The sequence below is a fragment of the Emys orbicularis genome, chromosome 20 (assembly GCF_028017835.1).
Source record: "Emys orbicularis isolate rEmyOrb1 chromosome 20, rEmyOrb1.hap1, whole genome shotgun sequence".
Classification (NCBI taxonomy): Eukaryota; Metazoa; Chordata; order Testudines; family Emydidae; genus Emys; species Emys orbicularis.
In genome coordinates this window covers 24436862-24461325 of record NC_088702.1, presented here as the reverse complement: position 1 = coordinate 24461325, position 24464 = coordinate 24436862, and the positions used below count along the sequence as shown (strand labels likewise).

Here is a 24464-nt window from a genome sequence, read left to right as displayed (position 1 = left end):
CTGGGCTACTTCTCTTTTCAGTGAGTCCAACTTTCCTCCTGGCCGTGCCCGGTCTGACCGCATGGGGGGGGGGGCTGGGGAATCTTCACAGGGAGGGTGGGGGCCCCTTGACCAGTCAATGGTGGGGGAGGGATAGCTCAGTGGTTTGAGCATTGGCCTGCTAAACCCAGGGTTGTGAGTTCAATCCTTGAGGGGGCCACTTAGGGATCTAGGGCAAAAATCAGTACTTGGTCCTGCTAGTGAAGGCAGGGGGCTGGACTCGATGACCTTTCAAGGTCCCTTCTAGTTCTAGGAGATAGGATATCTCCATTAATTTATTTAAAATCCCTGCCCCTGACTCACCCCCTGTGAGGAAGTGGGAATGTTCTTAATGTTTCCTCTGAATACTGTGTGGGTACCTCAGTTTCCCCTATGCAGTTCTTAGGTAGCTAGGTGTACAGAGAATGGCCAACACCCTGTCTCCTGGCAACTGATGGCCTGGGCCCCTCCTCTGCAAAGGTGCCAACTGAAGGTGTTGGAGACAAAGGGATCAGGTGACCTCCTGGCCCGTGAAAGAGACAAAGCCGAGAGAAGGAGGGGCTGGAGGTGGAGGGGAGTTTGGAGCTGGCTGGGGACGGGGAGTGAGGGCAGACATGGGTGTCTGGCTCACTGCCCCCCCAGAATGGACCCGGCTGAGGGGTCCGGTTCCCTGGACCAACAAGCTCTGTTTTAGACCGTGTTCCTGTCATCTAATAAACCTCTGTTTTACTGGCTAGCTGAGAGTCACGTCTGACTGTGGAGTGGGGGTGCAGAACCCTTTGGCTTCCCCAGGACCCCGCCTGGGCGGACTCGCTGTGGGACGCGCACGGAGGGGCATATGCTGAATGCTCCCAGGAGAGACCCAGGAGGTGAAGACGTGTGAGCGTCTTGCCCTGAAGACAGTCTGCTCCGAGGGAGAGGAGGCTCCCCAGAGTCCTGCCTGGCTTTGTGGGGAGCAGTTCCCGAGCATCGCCCGGGGACTGCATGACACCCCCCCAGGGGATGTGTATCCCAGGACAAGCCCAGTCATGCCAGGCTCTGGGTCCCAGCACAGCCTCCTTCACGCCCTGCCGGGCACCAGGGATCCACCCGCCTGCCAGGGATGGGACATGGGGCAGAACTGCGCCCCCCGGGGACGGCCCCACCATAGTCAGCAGGTGGAAGGGGCTGGTCCTGACCATGGGCGCCAGGTTTGTATAATTTTTGGTGGTGCCCAGTGTGGTGGAAATTCCTGTCCGTTCCAGCTGAGGAATAAGGAGAGATGGACACAGCTAGCCAAGCAAGGAGCCCCGGGAGGGGCGATCCGTTTATTTCAATTGCAATTGGGTTCGAGCTCATAAGTCAGCAAGAACCAAGAAAACACTTACACCAAAGCATTATATGCAGTTGACTATGATAATCTATCGCTCTATGATTGGCCAAAATTTGCCATCATTACCATACCTAATTAGCAAGCTACATGTATCTGCCCCTCTTATGACCCCTTATTGTTCATCTACTTGCTCCCCCCTTGCGTTATTTTGCAAACCAAGCAGTTAGCTATCTACAGGATGCAGGCACAGAAAGTCCCATTGTCTCCAGGTTTGGAGTTTGGCTACATTTCCTCTCGAAGGAACTTCCTGAGTTAAGACTCTCCATAGCTAACGCTGCATATCTCCCTTCTACTTTCTCCCATGTATCAGAGGGGTAGCCGTGTTAGTCTGAATCTGTAAAAAGCAACAGAGGGTCCTGTGGCACCTTTAAGACTAACAGAAGTATTGGGAGCATAAGCTTTTGTGGGTAAGAACCTCACTTCTTCAGATGCAAGAAGTGAGGTTCTTACCCACAAAAGCTTATGCTCCCAATACTTCTGTTAGTCTTAAAGGTGCCACAGGACCCTCTGTTGCTTTCTCCCATGTGTACGTGACAAATTTGCCCCCTGGCAGTTAAGTAGAATAATTTTATTTCACCAGAAATGGTCCAGGGCTGTCCCTACCCATACGCAAAGTACGCAGCTGAGTAGTGCACCAGGAAATTTGGGGCTCCACCAGCTCGTGCTGGGGGGCGGTTTCCCCCTGCCCCCCAAGCCTGCTCCTGCCCCCATGCTGAGGCCTGGGGCCCCACACAGCTCCCCCACGGGGGGGCTGCGCAGGGCGCCAAAATGGCTAGGGATGGCCCAGAACGGGGCCAACCAGGGCAGGTAAGTTCAGTAGAAACCCCTTATGCTCTCTTAGCAAATCTGACTAAATTGTCCAGAGTCAAATGATTAAAATCAGATTGTCTCTTTGCCTGGATTATTGACAGACATTGCTTTGGAAAAGGGCCTGTTTTCCCTTCAGAATGGCTGCAAAGAAACGAAGAGAATTCTCTTCCTCTCACACTTTTCCTTTTTCTAAATATTTTCACATCTATCAACTGTTCAATTCCCTCCAGCCTCTGCAGGGTTAACTTCTCACTCACTTTCCTTAAATCACTGGCTTATCTCCCAAAATGACACCTTCATCAGCCCAGATATCACCCATTCATCCAGCCCAGACTTCTTTAACTTACCAACAAGAATACTGAGGGAGACCGTATCAAAAGCTTTGCTAAAGTCAAGGAATAACACATCCACTGCTTTCCCCTCATCCACAGAGCCAGTTATCTCCTCAGAGAAGGCAATCAGGTTAGTCAGGCATGACGTGCCCTTGGTGAATCCATGCTGACTGTTCCTGATCACTTTCCTCTCCTGTAAGTGCTTCAGAATTGATTCCTTGAGGACCTGCTCAATCTCTTTATCTCTTGCCTGCCTGCATGTCTGGGCCTGATCCTGCTTTCCTCGCTGAACCGTCCCTTCCCATGGGCCCCGGCTTTGTCCCACTAACCATTTAGCAAGGAGGGGGGGGCTCCGCAGCTAGCCCCCACCCCTCCTGGTCCCTTTTCTTCCTTCTCGTTCTCTCTTGTAGCTCTGGGGGGTCATTATGTCAGGTAGGCAGCGACCCTTTCCGACAGACGGCACTGGGGGTCAGGTGTCACCTTACACTCTAGGGCACCCGCCCCCACCTACCCAATTCTAACGCAGGTTTCAGAGTAGCAGCCGTGTTAGTCTGTATCCGCAAAAAGAACAGGAGTACTTGTGGCACCTTAGAGACTAACAAATTTATTTGAGCATAAGCTTTCGTGGGCTAAAACCCACTTCTTCGGATGCATAGAATGGAACATATATTGAGGAGATATACATACACATACAGAGAGCATGAACAGGTGGGAGTTGTCTTACCAACTCTGAGAGGCCAATTAAGTAAGAGGAAAAACTTTTGAAGTGATAATCAAGATAGCCCAGTACAGACAGGTTGATAAGAAGTGTGAGAATACTTACATGGGGAGGTAGATTCAATGTTTGTAAGGGCTCAGCCATTCCCAGTCACTGTTCAAGCCTAAGTTGATTGTATCCTAACGCAGTGTCACAAAATCCTCTAACCAATCCTACCCCCCCACACACCTTCGTTCATTTACACCCAGCAACATTAATTCTGGAACAGACAGAAACAATCAAAGACCAGACAGAGACGCAATAGGGAAGTGGGGACCATACAGATAAAACAATGAAGAAATGAGGATTTCACAACCACAGCTATTGATAAGTGGTTTCGTGCCAGACAGACGCTGTCAGACTCAGTTTTCTGTGCCCAGTTGACGGTCGGTGTCTTTCCCTGGGGGAGGTGGGGGCCATTGGGACGGGGTCTCCTCACCAGCCCCAGATGTCAGCGGTTTAATGTCATTTCGCTGGAATGTGGGGATGTGACGTCCCGCTTCTCCGCCAATCGCTGCTGCCCCCTGCTGGCGAAGCGCGGCCCAGCCCCCCGCAGGGCTCAGCCGGACAGGGGCTGCCCCGGGAGGGAGCTCTCGGCCCCACTCCTGGTGAGCCGGGGGGCGGCCCTGCTGGGCCAGGCCTGATTTGCACCCCTGGGCTGGGACCCTCTGGGCTTTGCCCTTCGCTGCAGCAGGACCCGGGGCCCTGGAGCCATATGGACAGTGGGGGGCTGAGAGCCATTGACCCGAACTGCAAACCCTGCGTATGATGGAAACCACGTCCGGCTGGGGGGGGGCGGCAGCCCCCTAGTTCCAGCACCCGCGTCAGGACCCGTCTCGATCCAGTGGGGGGGGGGGGGTCTGTGCTGTGAGCCTGGACCCACAGGCAGGGCAGCCCCACAGGGCCCCTCCTGGCTGAGACTGTCCCCTCCCAGCCGCAGCCGCCCACTTCCCCTTCGGCTGCTAGGGAACAGTGTGTGTGTGTGTGTGCGGTCGGGGGGGGGGGTGACTTCCTGGGGGTGTCTGTCACTGCGTCTCACGCTCCTTCACAGGCCCCCCACCCGCTCCTGCCGGTTACCCTCGGCCCCTCCCTCCGGGTATTGCTGAACCAGCCGATTGCAGCGATCCCAGGACACACGCTCACGGCGCAGAAAGGGGAAAACGGGCTCTGGCCGGTACCGAGCGGCCGGGCTGCCCCCACACCGCGCACGGCAGAGTAATCGCAGTCCTGGCGGTACCTGGGAACGGGGCCGTAACACGACGCAGGCGCCCAGACTCACCCGGGTTCTGCTTTGGGCCAATAACCGATTGGTTGGCGAAGGGACGAGCCGCGGGGCTCACGCACCTGGCGTTCAGTAAAGCGTCTGCCACGGAGCCGGTGGGGAATTCCCCGCTGCCGTCGGGGCACTGGGGACCCCCCCCCATGATGCGTGCGCTGAGTCAGGAGCCGGCGACGGGGCGCTGGGAACCCCCCCCATGATGCGTGCGCTGGGTCAGGAGCCGGCGAAGGGGCGCTGGGAACCCCCCACGCTGCATGCGCTGAGTCAGGAGCCGGCGACGGGGCGAAGGCCACGGGCGGTGCTGAGCGGAGACTCACTGGCCTGGAGGGAGGTGGCTACAGGTCTCGGGCTCGGTCTGGGGACCAGGCTCAGTCACTAGTTTATTAAGGACCGTGGTGCACGAAGGGGGCGGGGGCTCCCGACATTTGCTGGTGATACAAAGCTGGTGGCAGCGGCACGGCGGGGGGGCCGGGACCCTTACCCAGGGGGGACTGGAGGACCCGGCCGACTGGAGCGACAGCCATGAGCTGAACGCCGACCGCGCAGGGCCCACGGGAACATGCTTAGGGGCTAAGAACAAGATTTTCTCTCCAGCTGGGGGCTCAGCGGGGCTGGGGCAGAGGACGCGAGAACCCTGGGCATGCAGGGCAGCCGCAGGATAACGGAGAGTCCCCCTGGGATGCGGCTGGGAGCCCACAGGCCTAGGATGGCTCAGGTCTGTCCTGCAGCGCGGCCGGATTAGTCCCACTGGCCACGCCCCGGTGAGCCCTCGGCTGGGAGCCGGGCGGCCGCTCTGTCCCCATGCGGAGAAAGGGGAAGGCAGCCGGGAGCCGGGGCAGAGGCACTGCCAGGCTGGGCGGGGGCTGAAGGGTCTGTCCTAGGAGAGGGGCCTGGGAGCTTAGGGCGTTTGATGGCGGGGGGGGGGGGGGCTGAGCGCTCGCAGTAATTGCAGTGGGGGGGTAACTACCGGGGGGGGGGCGGTGAGATAGTTCAGCCCTGGGGGCACAGACCAGGCCAGACACTAGACGGTTTCTACCCATCGGAGGGGAGAGGTGCTGGGGGAGGGGCGATAACTAGTGTTACCAGAGAGCTGGACAAACTGACGGGGGGGCTTGTGATGGGGCTGGGCTGGGACAAGGGCAGGAGCTGGACTCAGCAGCTCCGGGGTCACGTCTGGTTTACGTCTCACGTTGCTAATGCTCATGGTTCAGGGTCTCAGCCAGCTGCCGGCAGGGGTCAGGAAGGGATCTCTTCCCCGCTCCCCCATATATTCTCAGGGTTTTTTCTACGAAGCTTGGGGGGTGGCCTGGCCTGGGGCTGGGCACCGGACGGGGGGGCCAGGGCTCCGCGTGGCTCCGAGTGTCTGTCTCTCTCTCTCTCGCAGGTGCTGGGCTGCCTGGTTCTTGCTCACACGCCCAGTGTCCAGCTGGTCCCCACATCTGGGCTCAGGAAGGTTTTTCTCCCTGGTCAGACTGGCAGGGCCGTGGGGGATTCCCCTCCCTCTACAGTATGGGGTGGGTCACTGGCCGGGGGTCTCTGGGTCTCTCTCACTCCATTCCCCGCCCTGCCGCACCTGGTCCCTCTGGGCCCCGCCCACGGCACAGAACGGGCTGGGCCCCCGGGGGCCGTGACACTTTGCTCTGACTTCAGGCGCTGGGTGGACCTGGTGGGTGCTGGGGGGGCTGGTGGCCGGTGGGACGCAGGAGCTCAGACTGACAGGCTGGTCCATCCAGCCTGGCTCACTGACAGCAGAGCCCCCGGCTCGCCCCCCGCTCCTGCGGTCCCAGACCCCACGGCTGCGCTGGGCTCCCCAATGGGGGCACACGGCCAGGGCTGCGTCTGGGGGGCTCCTGGGTGGGGCCTGGGGAAGAGAATGAGGCAGGTGGGTCACTGGACCCGAGAGATGCCCCCAGCCCAGCCCAGGGGGAGGGGAGCTGATGAGCCCCAGGAGACTGGGACACTCCTGACCCCCACAGAGAGAGTGGAAAAGGGAAAGGGCTGCAGGTCAGGAGTGAGGGGCACCGGCAGAGCTGGGGGGAGCCCAGGGCTGGGCTAGCAGGGGCTGCGGGTCAGGAGTGAGGGGCCCCATGTGACGAAGCAGGAATTTTTCATAATATTTTGGATGACTATTATGTGTGCCTCGGTTTCCCCTAGGTGGTGCCTGGTTAACGAGGTGGGGGAAGGGTTCTTCTCTCCTTGCAGCGACCAGCCTGCCCCACGCCAGGCTGCCTGGGCACAATGGACAGCCCCAGAAGACAACGGCCCCTCCCATTGCCTGGGCATTTGGCGCCTAGCAACAAATGCCCAGGGATGCCCCCACTCCTCTTAGGAGACCCTTAGGAGGCTCGCAGGGGGGTGGGGGGGCAGGACCAGGAGGGGCCGGGGGGCTGTTACGTGGGGGCTGCTGGAAGCAGGAGGCGGCTGGCCTGGGACTGCAGAGGGCTCAGGGGGGCTCCGGGCTCCGGCCTGACCCAGGGGGCCCAGGCTGTAACTGTCCGTTCTCGATGCTCACTCAGGACGTTCGACGCTGGGTCCAGACACCCAATAACCCGCCTGTGTTCACCCGCTGGCTGAGTCACTGCAGAGTCGGGGGGGGCTCCCGTTGGGGGTTCGAGTCTCCCCGAGGTGTCCTACCATAGGGGCGGGAAGTGGGGATGCCAGGGGTGCTGCAGCACCACCAGGTTTTGCGGCCAGCGTCCCGGCCAGCAGCCCCACGCCTGGGGCTCCGCACCCCCCCTAGCTGTGGCCCCAGCCTCCGCCACCTCACACCTGTCTGTGTCCCCCCCTCCTGGAGCCACGGCCCTGCTCCCGACCCCAGCTCTAGGGGGCGGTGAGGGGCACGGACGGGGTAAGGGGGGGTACAGCTCAGCACCCCCACTCCAAAAACTGTTCCAGCACCACTGTGTCCTACTCAGGGGTCTCCTGGTGTGACCCAGGGGGCTGCAGGCTCCGAGGGTCGGCCCCGGGGCGGGGAAGCTGAGGGGCTGACCCCAGGGAGAGTGGGACCCCAAGGACCAGCAGGCTGACGGGGTCCCCAGGGAATGTCTCAGAGCCGGGCGAGGGCACCGGGCCTGCAGAGCTGTGACACCCCGGCTGAGGTCTGGGAAGGGGGGACCCCAGGGCTGGGACAGCAGGAGACGTGAGCGCCTGTCACTCACCGCTGGGCCTGCCCGGGCTGCAGGGGGCTGGTTCTCGTACTCTGGGGGGGGTCATCTCGCTCCGCCTGGGGGTCTTGCTCTGGCGGCCTGAACCTGGGGAGTGGGGGGGGGGGGGGAGAAATTATCAGAGGTGCTGGAATTGGGTGCTGGCTCCCAGCCCCCCAGCTCTAACCCACCAGCCCCCCCCTCCCCTCTCAGAGCTGGGGATAGAACTCAGGTGTCCTGGCTCTCCGGGGGGGGGACGACACATTTACTCACAGAGGAAATAAACCCCTACTCCAGCCAGCGCAGCGCCCGCTAGTGGCCCGATGACAATCCCAGCAATGGCTCCGGCAGAGAGACCTGGACGAGGGGCGTCTGGAGGAGAGATGGGGGGGGGAAGTGGATCAGATGGTTCAGCCACAATCCCCCCACCCCGCTCCCTGCAGCCCAGACCCCCTAGCGCTGCACTGGGGCCTGCAGAGGGTGAGCGCCCCTCTCACGGAGCGTGGGGGGACACAAGGCCCTGCAGCCCCGGCTTCCTGCGATTCACCATGACTCTCAGCCAGCCAGTAAAGCAGAAGGTTTATTTAGACGACAGGGACACAGTCCAAGACAGGTCTTGCAGGCACAGACAACAGGATCCCCCTCAGTTAGGTCCATCTTGGGGTCCCAGGGCACCCCAGCTCCCTTGGGAGGTCAGAACCCCGTCTGCCTCCCAGCCGTTCCACCAGCCAGCTCTCAACTCCCTCCCACAGCCTTTGTTCAGTTTCCCGGGCAGAGGCGTCACCTGGCCTCTAACCCCTTCCTGGGTTCTCATTTACATGCTCAGGTATCTTCCCTCAAGGCCAGTCTCCCATCCCCCAATGCAGACCATCCTAGCCACACTCCCCTGCAACCTTCCCAGCCAACACTCCCCACTCAGCATTCAAAGACCACATTAAGAACAGTCCCAGTTCGTCACAGCCCCCTACTGAGCCCCCACCCCCCGCTGCATAGGCACTAGCACCACTCGGGGGCACTGGGTTCCCCGTATAAACAGCCACCGCCCCCCAGAGGCAGCCGCATCTCTGTGGCTGGGCAATGCCAGCAGGACCAGGGGCACTGCGGCTGGGGGACGGGGCTGCAGTTACTCACAGGCCACCGTCACGGTGCTGGGCTCGCTGCGGTTGGTGCTGACGGGGTTCCCGACCTCGCACTGGTAGGCGCCGGCGTCGCCCCGGGTGACACCCAGCACCGTGAGGGTCCGGTTGTCAGGGGACAGCCCCAGCCGCTCGCTGGGCGCGAGGTACGACCCGTCCCGGAGCCAGAGCACGGTGTCGGCGCTGGGGGAGCCGTTACACGTGAGGGTGAAGGCCCCGTTCTCCAGCACGAGGGTTTGGTTTGGCGTCACCGAGGGCCTGGGCAGCATTTCTGGGAACAGAGAGTCACTGGAGGGAGCAGCTGGATGTCAGGGGACAGCCCCAGCCGCTCACTGGGCGCAAGGGACGACCCATCCCGGAGCCAGAGCTGAGCCCACTAACGCCCGGGAGACGCTGACAGGCAGAGCCCCCCTCACCCCCCGATGAGCCGCCCCCGCTGGGCATTGCCGGGGGGCTGGGTCAGGACCCGCACGCGGGGCCCGGGTGTTTGCCAGCTCTCTGGGCAGGTGCCAGCCCCCAGCTCTGGCTCCGGCCGCCGGCTCCTGCTCCAGCAGTGGCATCCTGGCCCAGCTCCCACCGCCCCCAGGACAAGCACTGACCCCCCCACCCGGGCTGGATTCCAGCCCCTAGTGCAGCCCACTGAGCCCCCAGGGCCAGCACCCACCCATGGCTGGATGCCAGCTGGTCCCAGCGCCCCCACTTTGCTGAGTCCCCCAGGACCAGTGCTGACCCCTCCTGGGCTGGATGTCAACCCCCAGTGCCCCACACTGAGCCCCCCAGGGCCAGCCCCCCCCCCCCCCACTGGGTGCTCCGAGTCCAGTTTCAGGGACTGGTGAGTGTGACCCCAACAGCGCCCGGCTCTCCCCCCCCCCACTGCAGACAGCCTGGGGGGGGGGGGAGCAGGATCTGGGGATTCCCGGCGCAAAGGGCCCCACAGTGACATCATGAGCCCGCCTCTCCCCATAGGCGCCAAAACGCCAGGCCGATGGGGGGGGGGCATTCATGAATTTAGCAAAGCGGGTGTAAAAGAGGAGGTGGGTCTGACCCCCCCCCATGATACACGGGTCTTCCCAGCATGCACCAGGGCCCCTGGGGGGGGGCCTCATCTCCGCAGCTGGTCGTACACACCCCACTGTGCAGCCTGCAGCTCTGGGGAAACAGGGAGGGGTCAGAGACACCCTGGGGATATGGGGACACCCCCGCCCTGGGGGGCCCAGACCCCCCCCCAGCCCCTCACCAGCTGGGCTCATCCCCGGGGGAGACGCCCACAGCCCCATCACTGGGGCAGTGATCGGGGGGGCGGCGGGGGGCATGGCCTGGGATCAGCTCCCGGGGGTGGCACTTACCAGAGACGGGCAGATGCACCGTGGAGAGTTCAGTGATAGTAGTCATAGGGCGTCGTATCACCACCATGTAGTTCCCGGTGTCATTGAGCGTTAACCCCGCGATGTTCAGGGCACAGCCCGGCCCCACTGTCTCCCGCCCCGTGTGGGCCGGGGGTCTGAGTGAGGTTTGGAGGTGGGTAGTAGGTGAGGATCAAGCGCTGACCCCCCACCCAGGCTGGATTCCAGCCCCCAGTGCCCCCCACTGAGCCCCCCCCCCCCCAGGTGCTCTGGGTCCAGTTTCACCTTCAGGGACTGGTGAGTGTGACCCCAACAGTACCTGGCTCTCCCCCCCCCCGCTGCAGACAGGCCCGGGGGGGCGCTGGATCTGGGGAGCCCTGGTGCAAAGGGCCCCACAGTGATGTCATGAGCCCCCCTCCCCCGTAGGCTCCAAAACGCCAGGCTGATGGGGGGGGGGGGCATTCATGAATTTAGCAAAGTGGCTGTAAAAGAGCAGGTGGGTCTGACACCCCCCGTGATACAGGGGTCTTCCCAGCATGCACCAGGGCCCCTGGGGGGCCTCATGTCTGCAGCTGGTCGTACACACCCCACTGTGCAGCCTGCAGCACCAGGGAAACAGGGAGGGGTCAGATCTGGGGACACCCCCGCCCTGGGGGACCCAGACCCCCCCCCCATAGGTCCCCGACAGCCCCTCACCAGCCAGGCTCATCCCCGGGGGAGATGCTCAGAGCCCCATCACTGGAGGAGGAAGGGTGGGGCCACGGCCTGGGATCAGCGCAGCTCCCGGGGGTGGCACTTACCATAGACGCGCAGAACCACCGTGGTGAGGACAGGGCTAGCGGCGATAGGGTTGTGTATCTGCACCGTGTAGTTCCCGGTGTTGCCGAGTGTTAACCCCGCAATGTGCAGGACGCAGCCCGGCCCCACTGTCTCCCGCCCCGTATGGGCCCGGCCGCCGTACAGAACAGGGAGCGTTTGTGGGAAGTAGGTGAGGATCCGGTTGTTTTCAGCAGCGGTCGCTGATCGGTGCCAGCTGCAGGACGTGAAGTTCTGTGGCGTTGGCTGCGGGGCCAGGCTGACGCCCCCTCCCACCATGGGGCTCGGCGGGGTGATGGTCACTGGGGTCTGGGCCGGCGCCGGCTGGAGGCAGGAGCCCAGGACAGAGGCTGCGGGGGAAGGAAAGTCTCAGTTGGGCAGCGAGAGGCCGGGGTGTGGGGGGTCAGTCGGGGCCCCCTTCCTATCCCTGTTCTGACCCTTCCCGCAGGCTCCCACCACAGGTGCCTGGGTGGGGGAGGATTTAGGAACTGAAAGTGAAAAAGCCTCCAGCCTGCCATGCCCATTAGCACAACAGTGACACTGCTAAAGAGCCATTGAGGGGTAACAAAGCCATTTCACAGGCGTTTGCCGACCCCCAGGGATACGCTGACAGGTTCTGAATTTACTGACAAAACCAGCTGTGCGTCACTGTCACTGTTACTCCGAACATGTCACTCTGCAGGACCTTGAATGAAATATTTTTAAAGCACATTTTAAACTGTGTGTTGCAGAAGATTATAAATTCACATCTCTAAAAAATCCTTGCGTAGATTTTTAGATGCACAATCTGAGTATTCGTCTTTAGGCTTAAACGCTTGGATCTTCAGACATTCAGTTTTCCTAATAAATCCTTCAAAAGACCCACCCCTCTCTAAAACACACAGGTGAGCCCGGGCTGCCATCGGGCACAGGGGCACCAGTTTAATAATACTGCACAGGGCCCCATAAATCCTAAGAGGAGTCCTTGTGGCACCTTAGAGACTAACTAATGTATTTGGGCATCAGCTTTCGTGGGCTAGAACCCACTTCATCAGATGCATGGAGTGAAAATACAGTAGCAGGTTAAATTACCCTGATTACATTAGCACTGACCCCCCACTTGGTAAGGCAACTCACATCTTTTCATGTACTGCCGCTGTATTTTCACTCCATGCATCTGATGAAGTGGGTTATAGCCCACGAAAGCTGATGCCCAAATAAATGTGTTAGTCTCTAAGGTGCCACAAGGGCTCCTCGCTGTTTTTGCTGATACAGACTAACACGATGAGCCCTCGGAAATAAATCCTAAGGACGGCTCTGCCTGGGCTGGTCCCTGCCTGGCCTTCCAGAGCTCAGCCCCCGACTGGGGGAACCTGCCCCGGGCCCCTGGGGAACGGGACCCCCAGGCTGGGCTGCACCAGGGACACAGACAGCGACGTCGAGCTGGCGACAGCATCATCCAAACACCTTCCCCTGGACCCCAGCCCGGGCAGGGGGTGTGTGTCACGGAGTGTGGGGGACTCAGGGCCCTGCACCCCCGGCTTCCTGCAATTCACCATGACTCTCAGCCAGCCAGTAAAGCAGAAGGTTTATTTAGACGACAGGAACACAGTCCAAGACAGGTCTTGCAGGTACAGACAACAGGACCCCCTCAGTTAGGTCCATCTTGGGGTCCCAGGGGCACCACAGCCCTGTTGGGGAGTCAGAGCCCCGTCTGGGCTCTCCTCCATTACCAGCCAGCTCCTGAACAACCTCCACTCCCTCCAGCGTCTCTCAGCCCTCCTCCAGCCTTTGTCCAGATTCCCAGGCAAAGGTGTCACCTGGCCTCTAACCCCTTCCTGGGTTCTCATGTTACCTGCTCAGGTATCTTCCCTCAAGGCCAGTCTCCCATCCCCCAATGCAGACCGTTCTAGCCAACCTCCCCACTCAGCCTTCAAAGACCACATTAAGAACAGTCCCAGTTTGTCACAGTGTGTGTGTGTTCTTTGTGTGTGCGCACAGCGGTATCTCTGCAGCTGTGTGTATCAGTGTGTGTGATTGAGTCTCCGTGTGTCTGAGCACAGCTGTGTCTGCGCAGTGTGTGCGCACTGTGTGTAGCTGTAGGTATCTCTGTGTGTGTGTGTGTGTGTGTGTGTGTGTGTGTGTGTCCGGGCCACAGCCATGTCTCTGTGTGGGTGTCACGTGTCTGCGAGTGTCTCTGTGCACACGTGTGTGTCTAGCGTCTCTGTGCCGTGGGGGGAGTGCGGGTCTGTGTGGGCGTCACGTGTCTGCATGTCTCTGTGCACACACGTGTGTCTAGCGTCTCTGTGCTGTAGGGGGTGCGGGTCTCTGTGTGGGTGACACGTGTCTGCGTGTGTCTCTGTGCACATGCGTGTGTCTAGCGTCTCTGTGCTGTGGAGGGGGAGGTGCGGGTCTCTGGGGACCCAGCTCTGGCTGTCACTCCCCAGTCGCAGAGCAGAGGGCAGGGTGGGGGCAGGTGCTGCCGATGGCCCCGTGGAGACGGGTGTTTTCCCCAAAGCTGCTAGGGGATTCAAACACACGAACTCCCCCCTGACGGGTCTGAGACCCCTGGACACAGGGCGGGTCAGAGCGAGGAACACAAGGGGGCTGGTGCCCCCACCCCACAGTGACGGGACAGACAGAGATGAGCAGGAAATCAGCAAGAGCGAGAAAGGTCCCTGATATGGGTCGGGGTCTGTGCAGCACGACACAATGGGGCCCCCCCCATCTGTGGTCCGATCCAACCCTCAATCCCGACCCACAGCCCCCTGCTCTCCCAGCCCTGGTCGCCCCCCCCCCCCCCAGCTCTGACAGAGCCCCTCACTCCTGACCTGCAGCCCCTCTACCTTCGTTTCTGCTCTTCTCTATTGGATGCATTTGTGTCCCGGACACCTGGGTTCCCTGGTCTGACCCCTGACCCCCCTTCTCACCTGCCAAGAGAATCGCTCTCCAGGGGCCGCCCGGCCTGTTGGGGGGTTGCCCCATCGCCCTTTGCTGCACCAGGACCTGCCTTGAACCTGGCGGGGGGGGACTCTGCACTGGGACCAGGGCCCACAGGCAGAACAGCCCCATGGGCCCCTCCCGGCTCAGACTTCCCTTCCCAGCTGCAACCGCCCACTTCCCCTTCGGCCACTGTGGGGGGAGGATGATTCGCTGGGGATGCGGGAGTGGGGTGAAGGCTCCAACTGGGGGTGCGGGTTCTGGAAGGGGCCAGAAATGAGTCTTCAGGGTGTGGGAGGGGGCTCCGGGTGTGGGCTCCGGGAGGGGCTCAGGGCTGGGGCAGGGGTACAGGAGGAGGAGGTGTCAGGTGCAGGGTCTGGGATGGAGTTAGGATGCAGAAGGGGGGGTTCCGGCCTGGGGCAGGGGTACAGGAGGAGGAGGTGTCAGGTGCAGGGTCTGGGATGGAGTTAGGATGCAGGAGGGGGGGTTCCGGCCTGGGGCAGGGGTACAGGAGGAGGAGGTGTCAGGTGCAGGGTCTGGGATGGAGTTAGGATGTAGGAGGGGGGGTTCCGGCCTGGGGCAGGGGATTCGGGGTGTGGACTCCGGCCGGGCGGCACTTACCTCAGGCGGCTCCCAGTCGGCAGCGCAGCGGGGCTAAAGGAGGTTCCCTGCCTGCGCTGCTCCCGGAAGCGGCTGCCATGTCCGGCCCCTAGGCAGAGGTACAGCCAGGGGGCTCTGCTAGGTGCACGCTACCCACACCTGCAGGCACTGCCCCGTAGTTCCCAGCCAATGGGAGCTGCGGAGCCGGTGCTCAGGGTGGGGGCGGCGCACGGAGATTCCCTGGTCGCACCTGTGCCTAGGGGCTGCAGGGACCTGCCGGCCGCTTCCGGGAGCCTCCCGTAGCCTCGCTGTGCCGTCGACCAGACTTTTAACAGCCCAGTGGGTTGTGCTGACTGGCGCTGCCAGGGTCCCTTTTCGATGGATGTTCTGTGCAAAAACCAGGCGCCTGGCAACCCTACGGAGCCTCGCCCCCCCCCCGGCGCGGGGATCATGGCATCTCCCTCCCCTCCCACCGCTCAGGGGGCTCCTGGGGAGTGTGGGAATGCGGCTCTGTATTGCAGTTCCCATGGATTATTACTCAGAGCTCGGTATTGATATGTCCAGTAAGGAATTTATGTGTGAAAAAACGTTTCCTGAATCTTTATGAAATAAATTAACAAAATAACTGGAACTGGTGTGATTCTATTGTTTTACTTTGACAAATAAAACAGAATTTTGCAGAATTTTAAAATATTGTGCCCAAAATTACCCCAGGAGTAACCAGAGCTGACCCCCCCCCTCCCCCGCCCCACTGGGTGCTCTGGGGCCCAGTTTCACCTTCAGGCTACCCCCACCTCTCTCTACGGCAGACGGGGCCGGGGGGAGGGTATTAGGGTGACCAGATCACCCAAGTCAAATATCGGGACGCGGGGCAAAAAAAAAAAAACCTTCCTCCACAAGCTCTGGAGGGAGGCCTGGGAGACGCAGGGGAAGCGCGGGGCCAGGGTGAGTGAGAGTCCGGCCTGGCCCCGAGCAGGCAGGACTCAGTCGGGCGGTAGGGAGAGTAGGGGGGCGGCCCCGGGGCCAGGCGGCGGCTGTTCTCCCCCCTGGGCAGCGGGACTCGGGAGCAGCCGCTGCTGCAGCTCCCACTGCCGCGGGGGGAGGAAGCGTCCGATGGCCAAGCTCGGCGGCTGCGGCTCTGGTGCCCGGGCCCGAACCCCCCGAGCCCGGGCCTGCTGCGGGGACCCAGCAGTACACACGCTGCGCCCAGCCCCTGGCCAGTCGCGTCTGGGGTACTGCCCAGCTGGTGCAATCCCGCAGAGGCATCGGCAGCCCAGCCCCGTTCGTTCCCCTGCAGGACCTGAGCGGGACTGGGGGGCTGGGGCCTGGTGCCCCCACTCCGGGGCCGCCGCGGGATAGCACCAGCTGGGAGGAGGAATGGTGAGCCTGGGGAAGAGGTGGGGATTCGGGGAGGGAGCCAATGGGGGGGAGGAGGGGGCGGAGGCGGGGCGGGGCACGAGCACTTCTGGGCTCCGGAGCATTTCCTTGTTTGTCCAGTGTCCCGACTGCACATCGGTCGGGACAAACAAGGAAATATCGGGACAGTCCCGATAAAATCGGGACGTCTGGTCACCCTAAAGCAGCTGTAAAAGAGCAGGTGGGTCTGCCCCCCCCTCCAGCAGAGACCCCCACCCCGCGATACAAGGGTCTTCCCAGCATGCACTGGGGGGGAAGGGGGCATCATCTCCGCAGCTGGTCGTACACATCCCACTGTCCGGGCTGCAGCCTCTGGGGAAATGGGGAGGGGCCAGAGATGCCTCAGGGGGAGCTGGGGACACCCCCACCCTGGGGACCCAAACCCCTAACATCACACGACCCTAACAGCCCCTGTGGGCCCAGACTTCCACCCCCACAGGGCCCCAACTGCCCTGGGGGCCCATCTCCCCATGTTCCACCCCCGGGACCCTATAGCCCCCCCTTGAGGCCCATCCCTCGCACATCCCCACCTGGGGACCCCCATAGCCCCTCTGCCAGCCTTGGGGCTTCCAGCTCTTCCCCCGAGGGGGTGCCCCCCAGCTGATTCTGTCCCTCCTGCTCTGGGGATGTGATAACCAGCCCCATTCTCAGCCACAGGGCCTATACGGGGGACAGCTTCTGCCCCCCCCCCACCCTTCCCAGAGCTGGGGATAGAACCCAGGAGTCCTGGCTCTCCCAGACGTGTGCTACGAATACTAACTGACCGTGCCCCCTGGCCGTGCGCCCGGTCTCCCCTTGCCTGGGATGGCCCCTGGGATGTAACACAACCACGGGGGAGGGGAGCAGTTTCCAGCTTCAACGCGATGACACTTCAGCCCCTAATGTCACTGGGCATTTAATAGCCGTTGGCTTTAACCACCGGCAGAACTATCGCTGGCAGATCAATACCCCCCGTGACTGACACTGGAACCCGTCTCCTGCATCTTAAAATACTGACACGTTACTAGAGATACAATGTCCTTTTCTCCCACCAGCCTGAATGTTTTATCCATTTCCCAGCCTGGTACCTAGGATTAACTGGTGTCAGAGTCGCAGCCGTGCTAGTCTGTATCCGCAAAGAGAACAGGAGAACTTGTGGTTCCTACATCACTGGGGCAGTGAGCTCACTTGAAAAGGGAACATCACAGGGTGTGTGACCTGGGACAAGGTTTTTGTTGCTTGCATTTCACTCCTGAAGTAGCCGATTTTTCCTACCCTGGGTTTGGCAGAGGACTTTGGAGGACTGGCGAATCAGAATGGGACAGTCTGTATCCTCACAAGGTATTTAGGCCCTGAACTCCTGTTGAAATCGCTGGGAATTAGGAGTCTAACTATCTGGTCCAGTGACCTCACACGAGACCAAGCACCGATCTGCAAGTGTTCCAGGGCTCAAACGAGGCAGGAGAGAACGCTGAGCTGCAATAGTTTAGCCGAAAAGTCCCTGTACAATTTTCTTTCGGGCTGTAGGCACCAATCCAGCCACTGGAACAGAATGTAACTTATCCGGTTCAGGAGCGGTGTTGAAGTTGTGTTGGTCCCAGGAGGAGACACAGACAAGACGCGCGAGATCATATCTTCTACTGGACCAAGTTCTGAGGGTGGAAGAGAAGCTTTCCAGCTTCTTAAATATAACAGGAGTACTTGTGGCACCTTAGAGACTAAGAAATTTGTTAGTCTCTAAGGTGCCACAAGTACTCCTGTTATTTTTGAGGATACAGACTAACACGGCTGCTACTCTGAAACCTTTCCAGCTTCTTGTGACCTGAAGGGCTCTGTGGGGCTTGAAAGCCAGAAAAGTTGGTTCAATAAGCGATGACCTGCCTCACCCACCTGGTCTGTGTTTTATGAGTGTCGGTCACCCTGGTACCTGGAGCAGAGATGACCGCTACCAGCCCATGCAATGTGTGCGCCTGTCAGCGCGAAACGCAGACGTTACACAGCCCATCACCACCATCCACTGGCGAAGAGGGGAAAGAGCAGCGAAGAGCTGCTCCATCCGCTGTTTACCCAGGACTCCATAGACAGAAACCGCCCAGAGAAGGGACTCTGCCACCCTCTGTCAGCAACTGGGGGAAGTACAGCTAAAGCCCTCACGGCCTCAGCTTTCCACCTGAAATGCTCCAGGACATTTTGGGTCCTCACCGGGACTGTATCGAGCTCCAAGCTGGTCAGATAATGGGACTGAACAGAGAGAACAAGACTGAGGGGGACAAGGCAAGAGGTGGCACTGAGGAGACGTCCCAGCAAGAGGTGGATTGAGGGGGAGCTTGGCTGAAGCTGCCGTAGAGGGAAGTGAACTCGGGTGAGGGACCCCGACACAGCACCAGTACAGCTGAGATCACTATAGCTGGGATGGGGCGGGGAGGGGGGCTCACAAGAATTGACAAGACCCTTCCCCGAGGGACGCCTGGAAGCTGAAAGTTTCTGCTTTGGTTCTCCCCAAACTGAACGTCCTTGAAATCCCTCTCCAGGGAAGTTCCCCCGTGCAAGGGCGTGTAGCCGAGGTCACAGGTTGATCAGCCATTGCTGACGGTGGGGTCACGGCTCTCCCCAGCGGGGTCTCCATCCATTGTAAAGAAGCCCCACCCCATGTCCAGCTGCCCATTCATGGGGTCATTTGAAGTGAAAATGGGGTCAGAGCACATTGAGGTCCTGGCGCAGGTGAACCCCGTTAGGAGCACTCCCACCAGCCCCACGCCCGATCACAGGAGCAGAAAGCCATGTGCTCAGCGGGTGCAGAGGGGTCACTAGTATTCGCTCCATTTTACAGATGGGAGAATCTGAGACACAGGAGAAGTGATTTGCCCAAAGCCACAGGGAGTCTAGCGAGAGCCAGGAACGGGATCCCGGAGTCCGAACCAGTGGAGAGCCCTGCCTGCCCCCCTTGATTCTTGTGTTCCTTGTCCTGACGTCAGTCACCTCTTGGGACCTGGGATTTCAGAGGGGAGCCTCCTGCCCCAGATCTGCCATGTCCCAAGAAACAATGACTCAATACTGGGACGGCAGCAGCTTGTCCCCCGATATCGCACCACAGGAGACAACAGTGGAACGACAGCAACACACTCTGGTCCCAGGGAGAAGCAGCCGTGGTGAGCCCGAGACACCCAGGTTAGTTACAACCAGGAACCGCATTGGCATGTGCAGGGGCAGCGTGCGAGAGAAAAGCAAAGGACGAGCGACATGGGGAATGGGAGGAAGGTCTCTGGGAGTCTGACAGCCGCCTCCTGCCCTTTGTTCCACAGCCCTGGGGTTTACTCTGGCCCAGTTGGTGACTTCAGACAGCACTGAACAGCGCCACCCCCACCACAGCACCACCAATGGCATCTGGTCACCGTCCTCCTGGGCCTTCAACAATCCCAGCCTCGGTGTCCAGCCTTCGTGGGGTCAGAAAAGCGCTGCCTACTGCAGAGCCGTCATCCTGAGCCTGCAGGCAGGCGGGAACAATCGCTCAGAGATGTGAACTGCTCAGTGCATCTTAACAGACGTGTTAATTCTGTACCAAATTGTGAACGTCTACATTAACTATTTCATTGCTGATCATTTTAACAGCCAACTGGTGCTTTTATCTCACAAATGGGAACGAGTGAGAAAATCCCCCAGACAATTTGCATTTTTAATACTAAACTCTGCCGGACAATCACAATTAAAAACGGAGAGACGGCATAAAAACAGCCGGAGGGAGGCCTGGGAGATGGAGAATGTAGCAATTCAGTTAAACAGGACTCTGCCGTCGTATTTATTTTATCATCTACACCCACTTCTTGTCCCATTTCCCCATGAGTTCACCAAGCTCTAGAAACCCAAAGTCTCTTTTCCTGTTTGAGGCCGTCACCCCCCACTTCGTCACAGGCCCACCTCCGTATAACAACTTCAGCCTGTACCTAAACTCCCCCAAATTCAGGACCTTCTTTTCCACGGGGTTACGTCACCAGACACTGATCTGATGCTGTCTTCAGTACAGCCCCTGCCACTCCATGAGCAGTCAGGTGCTCTTCAGCACGGCTTTTCCTTCCAGCCGTGGGGTGAGCTGGGTCTGACATAGGTCCCAGACCTCTCCCACCACCAGCAGCCTCTGAGAAGTTTGGTGGTTACTCGGAGCGACAGGACCATGCCCTACTTTTCATGTTCGGGGTGGTCTGTTATCTACAGCTGAGGGGTTGTTGGTGGGTTTTTTGCTGCCTTCCACTCATACGAGAGCTCACGCGTCACATCCAGCCAGCTCTCCACAGGGGTCCTGCTGCAACATTGAGGTCAAGCCGCTGTCCAATATAGAACGCCTTGTCCATAGCCAACGGGAATGTTACAGGGAAGGGAGAACCTGGGCAGGACGACAACGGGGAATTGGGGACACAAACAACTAGGAGACGAATGGGTAGAGTTTGCCTGGGAACCTTATGGGACCAGGCAGAGAACATTACCCAGCAGGCAGGACAATGGCAGTGGGATTTGGACATGATCTAATCTAGTCACATAAAACATCTGGAGCTCAGTCCAGTGTCTGTTAAAGTCAGGGGAGGGGCTCCCAACGATGGGCTTTCAATCGGGTCTCGATTAAAGAGGAGACCTGTCTCTGGGGCCGTGAGCCACCACTGCACATCTGGCATTTGCATAAATTAACAGCTTCATTTCTCCCCAGTGTGAGGTACAGATTCAACCCAAGTAAAACACTACATAGAACCCAGCGATTATCAGCCCCGTCTCTGCCACACGATGGGATTAGACAATAGCCAAGCTGGCAGCTGCATGGAGGGGGGGGGGGGGGGCACAGTACCAGCAGCTACCACCTGGGGGGCCTCTTGGTGGAGCAGTTTTGCCCCAGCATCTGGCCAGGAACAGCAGCGTCTGCTGTTACCGGTGTGGTCAGATTTATCGTTTCGCCCTTAGAGCTCCAAGCACACGTCAACTCAGTCCTCAGATCCTCAACACAGGTCCCTTGACAAGTAAATCCACTTCTGGTGCCCACTTGTCATTCCTTCTGCTAAAGGACACGAACCCTCTGGTAATGCCTAATCCTTCGCTCCCTTCCTACCTCCCACCATGCTACCGAGCCCCTAGATACGCACCCAACTCAACCTCCCGCTCCATCTGCCCCCCGCTCTGCCTCCACAGCTGCTCTCTCCAAGCACCTGCAGTCATGTGTTCCCGGCTGACCCCCCCATCCAGTCCCCCAGTCGGACTCTGCCAGCGTTCGCAGCTGCAGGTCATTCCGACAGCCGTGCATCTCTTGGTTAACGAACACCCCCCATGTGCATTGAACTGAGAGGAGTCGCCATGCTTCTGTCTGACCTGTGATCAGCAGGGCTACGGGTGAGCTCCCAGCACTACGGGAGTCAATGGCAAAGTTCCCATTGATGTCAGTGGGGCCAGAACGTTACCTTGGTCTCCTTCCCCATCACAGCTGGAAACAGTCACATGGCTTCCTCTGAAGGGGTAGGAAGGCCGGGGCTGGGTTTTACTGCAGGAGGGTCTTATGGGGGTGACCCAGGGGAAATGCCACCACTCTGCATTACAGTGGAGTGCACAACTCTGAGCTTGTGTGTGAACGGTGTGAGCTAAACCCTGCTTTGCATGTTTACCTGGGGCACAGCCCTTGGCCCAGCTCTCTGCACCATGGGGAATTTCACCTGATGGGGGAGCTTGTCAGTCTCCCTTTTCTACGGGGGTTTTTAGAAGACTCCTTCATTCAGTATCTGAATCTGACTTTGCTTCTTTGTTAGCAGCTGGAGCTGATTAGAAACAACCAGGGAGCAGAGGAGGAGGTTGGGAAGCTTTGGGCCAGGAGGGGAGGCAACCAGAGAACAGCAAGGGAAAGAGGGAAGGGGATGTATGACAGGGTGGCACCCATCTCTCATGAGCACCCCCTGGTCAAGTGTCTCTGCAGCCTTCAAATAGTATCAGACCAGGAAGTCCTCCCTCCCTGGAGACAATCGTCTTCACCCACTGGGGCTCTTCTGGCCCCCGCTGGGCCTCTTAGCCGTTCAGTTCCCCTTCTGGGGGTGCATCACACTTCAACCATCAGCCCACTTCCCCAGTGGCCTATGGGAGGGGAGGGGACCCAGGCCCACCCACTACTCCAGGTCCCAGCCCAGCCACACACCACAGCTACTCCCCAGGGCCACTTCCCCACAGCCCCAGCCTTCGCCAGCACTTCACCCTCACCGCCAGGCTCTTCTACGTCCAGGGCCAGCAGCCAGCCAGGAGCTCATCCTCACCGCCCACCCTGAGCTGTCCAAGGTGCTGCCATTGCCTTGGGCCAGCCAAGAGCCCCTCTACTCTCCTCTAACTCCAGCAAGGAACTGAGTGGCTCTGCCGCTGCAGCGCCTCTTATAGGACCCTCCTGAGCCCTGATTGGCTGCTTTCTGCAGCCTTTCCCTGATTGGTCGCTTCCTGCACAGTCTCGCTAGGCTGCTCGGAGGACTTAGCTCCACTGCTCCTTGCTTGAGTTGGTTATGGCAGCACCTGGGATAGCTCAGTGGTTTAAGTATCAGCCTGCTAAACTCAGGGTTGTGAGTTCAATCCCTGAGGGGGCCATGTAGAGATTCAGGGCAAAAATCTGTCTAGGGGTTGGTCCTGCTTTGAGCAGGGGTTGGACTAGATCAGGGGTAGGCAACCTATCACCGGTCCAGGGGGCTCTGCAATTTAATTTTAAATGAAACTTCTTAAACATTTTAAAAACCTTATTTACTTTACATACAACAATAGTTTAGTTATATATTATAGACTTCTAGAAAGAGACCTTCTAAAAACGTTAAAATGTATTACTATGACCCTAAGGCCTCCCACAGGGCCCTCTGGCCTAGTCCACCCTGTCGCAGGAAGTAAATGGACAGAAAAGGTATAAAACAAAAGACAGCAGCAAAAAGACAAGAAAAGATCTGATGGAAATAGCCCCAGAAAGGGGAGAGAAAATGAAGGAAACAAGTGGGGAGAGCTGCAGAGATTGCAGGGGGTGGGGGAGGGTCACACTGCTCGTGGTGGGAAGGTCCCCTCTGCAGAGAGATGGGGAAGGGTTGTGTGTATGGGGGAGGGCAGCTTTTTTTTAAAGAGACACAGAGGCAATGATGAATGGGGACAGATTTCACTTTCTATTATTTGTTATTGTCTGTTTCTAAATGGCCCTAAGGCTGGTCCCTGCTCGATGCCCCAGAGGAAGGTGAAAATCTCCAGGGTCTCTGGCCAATCTGCCCTGGAGGAAAATTCCTTCCTGACCCCAAACACGGCGATTAGCTTCACCCTGTGCATGCGAGCCAGGACCACAACGGGAAAGGACCCACTGGTTGCTATGGTTACACACCTGCCCCAGTCACACCGTGAGACACAGTCTGTGTCCCAGTGTTCGCCAGTCTCCATCTTGTCAGGCACAACTCACTTCTCTCTGCAAGGATGGAAGCAACGAACCAGCTGCTCTCCTTGTCCTGCCAGGGGACCTGATCCAGTTCTGAAGTTCCCCAAAAGGGTTGTCAAGGTGAAGGTTGTTTCTTCACCTGTCCTGTCAGCAACTTCATCACTTCCCTACTGGCTGCTCTGAACAACTGCATGGCTTTAGCCTTGGTGGGTCCAACAGACTTCCTCCAGCGACAGGCATCAGTCAGCTCCTTCGTTAACAGTCACAGACACAGCCAGATATGTCTGACCTGTGACACTCATGCCCAGCTCCCCTGTTCAGGTCTGACAGACACAGCCTCCTGCATGGCTTTCCTCTTCCACTGCACTAATTCTCCTTCCAGTCCCTCTCTCGACATTCATACCCAGCTCCTTGGCTTCTCTTGCCAGACAGATTTCAACACCGTTCACAGCAGAAGCAGGTGCACTGCGAACCATTGCACATACAACCAGCTGCACTCCTCACTGACGGAGCCAGCTACACCGCTTCCCCCTTAGAACAGCCGACCGTCTCTGATTCACAACCTGACAAGAGTTGGGCCTAGCGGTGCTGCTCATCATTCAGAAGCCGCAAAGAGCCGTATTTTCTTACACTTCTGTGTTACTGTCATCTTGAAAATTACAGACAACTCAATTGCTTATCCACTAACAGATGACTCTAGTTCCCTTCCCTTCAGGTAACGCAGCCAACTTCTTTGCTCTGCAGGCAAAGGTCACAGGTTCCTTTACTCCTGATCCAGTCCCAACCTGCACCACACCTTCAAAAGACAAGCCTGGGAGCTTACATTCATAACTCTGCTAGACACTAAAAATCACGGGCTTAATAAAGATATTGTGTTTATGGCTCAGTACAACAATCTGTAACCCACTAACCTCTGCTTCTTTGTCCTATGACTTAGAGATGTTAACCGGCCATTTCACCTTGAATGGTCTCTTAGAACAGTTCTCAAAGTGGGGATCGTGACCCTTCAGCAGGTCACAAGGTTATTACATGGGGGGTCACGAGCTGTCGGCCTCCACCCCAAACCCCACTTTATTACTGACAAGTAGAACTGAGGAAATTGTTTAAATCTCACAGGATAAAAGTGGCTGTTTCCTTTT

General features: G+C 58.9%; 1 protein-coding gene across 1 annotated transcript; it reads right to left on the bottom strand.

Annotated features, from left to right (window-relative positions):
- Positions 1–5269: 5269 nt before the first annotated feature.
- Positions 5270–13970, bottom strand: LOC135892274 (carcinoembryonic antigen-related cell adhesion molecule 21-like). Its single transcript, XM_065419974.1, has 5 exons — positions 13916–13970; positions 10991–11356; positions 8843–9118; positions 7727–7819; positions 5270–5445 (listed from the first exon to the last, which is right to left on the bottom strand). Exons 1-5 carry the CDS (start codon positions 13968–13970, stop codon positions 5270–5272), a joined length of 966 nt encoding a protein of 321 aa, XP_065276046.1.
- Between the last annotated feature and the right edge of the window lie 10494 nt (positions 13971–24464).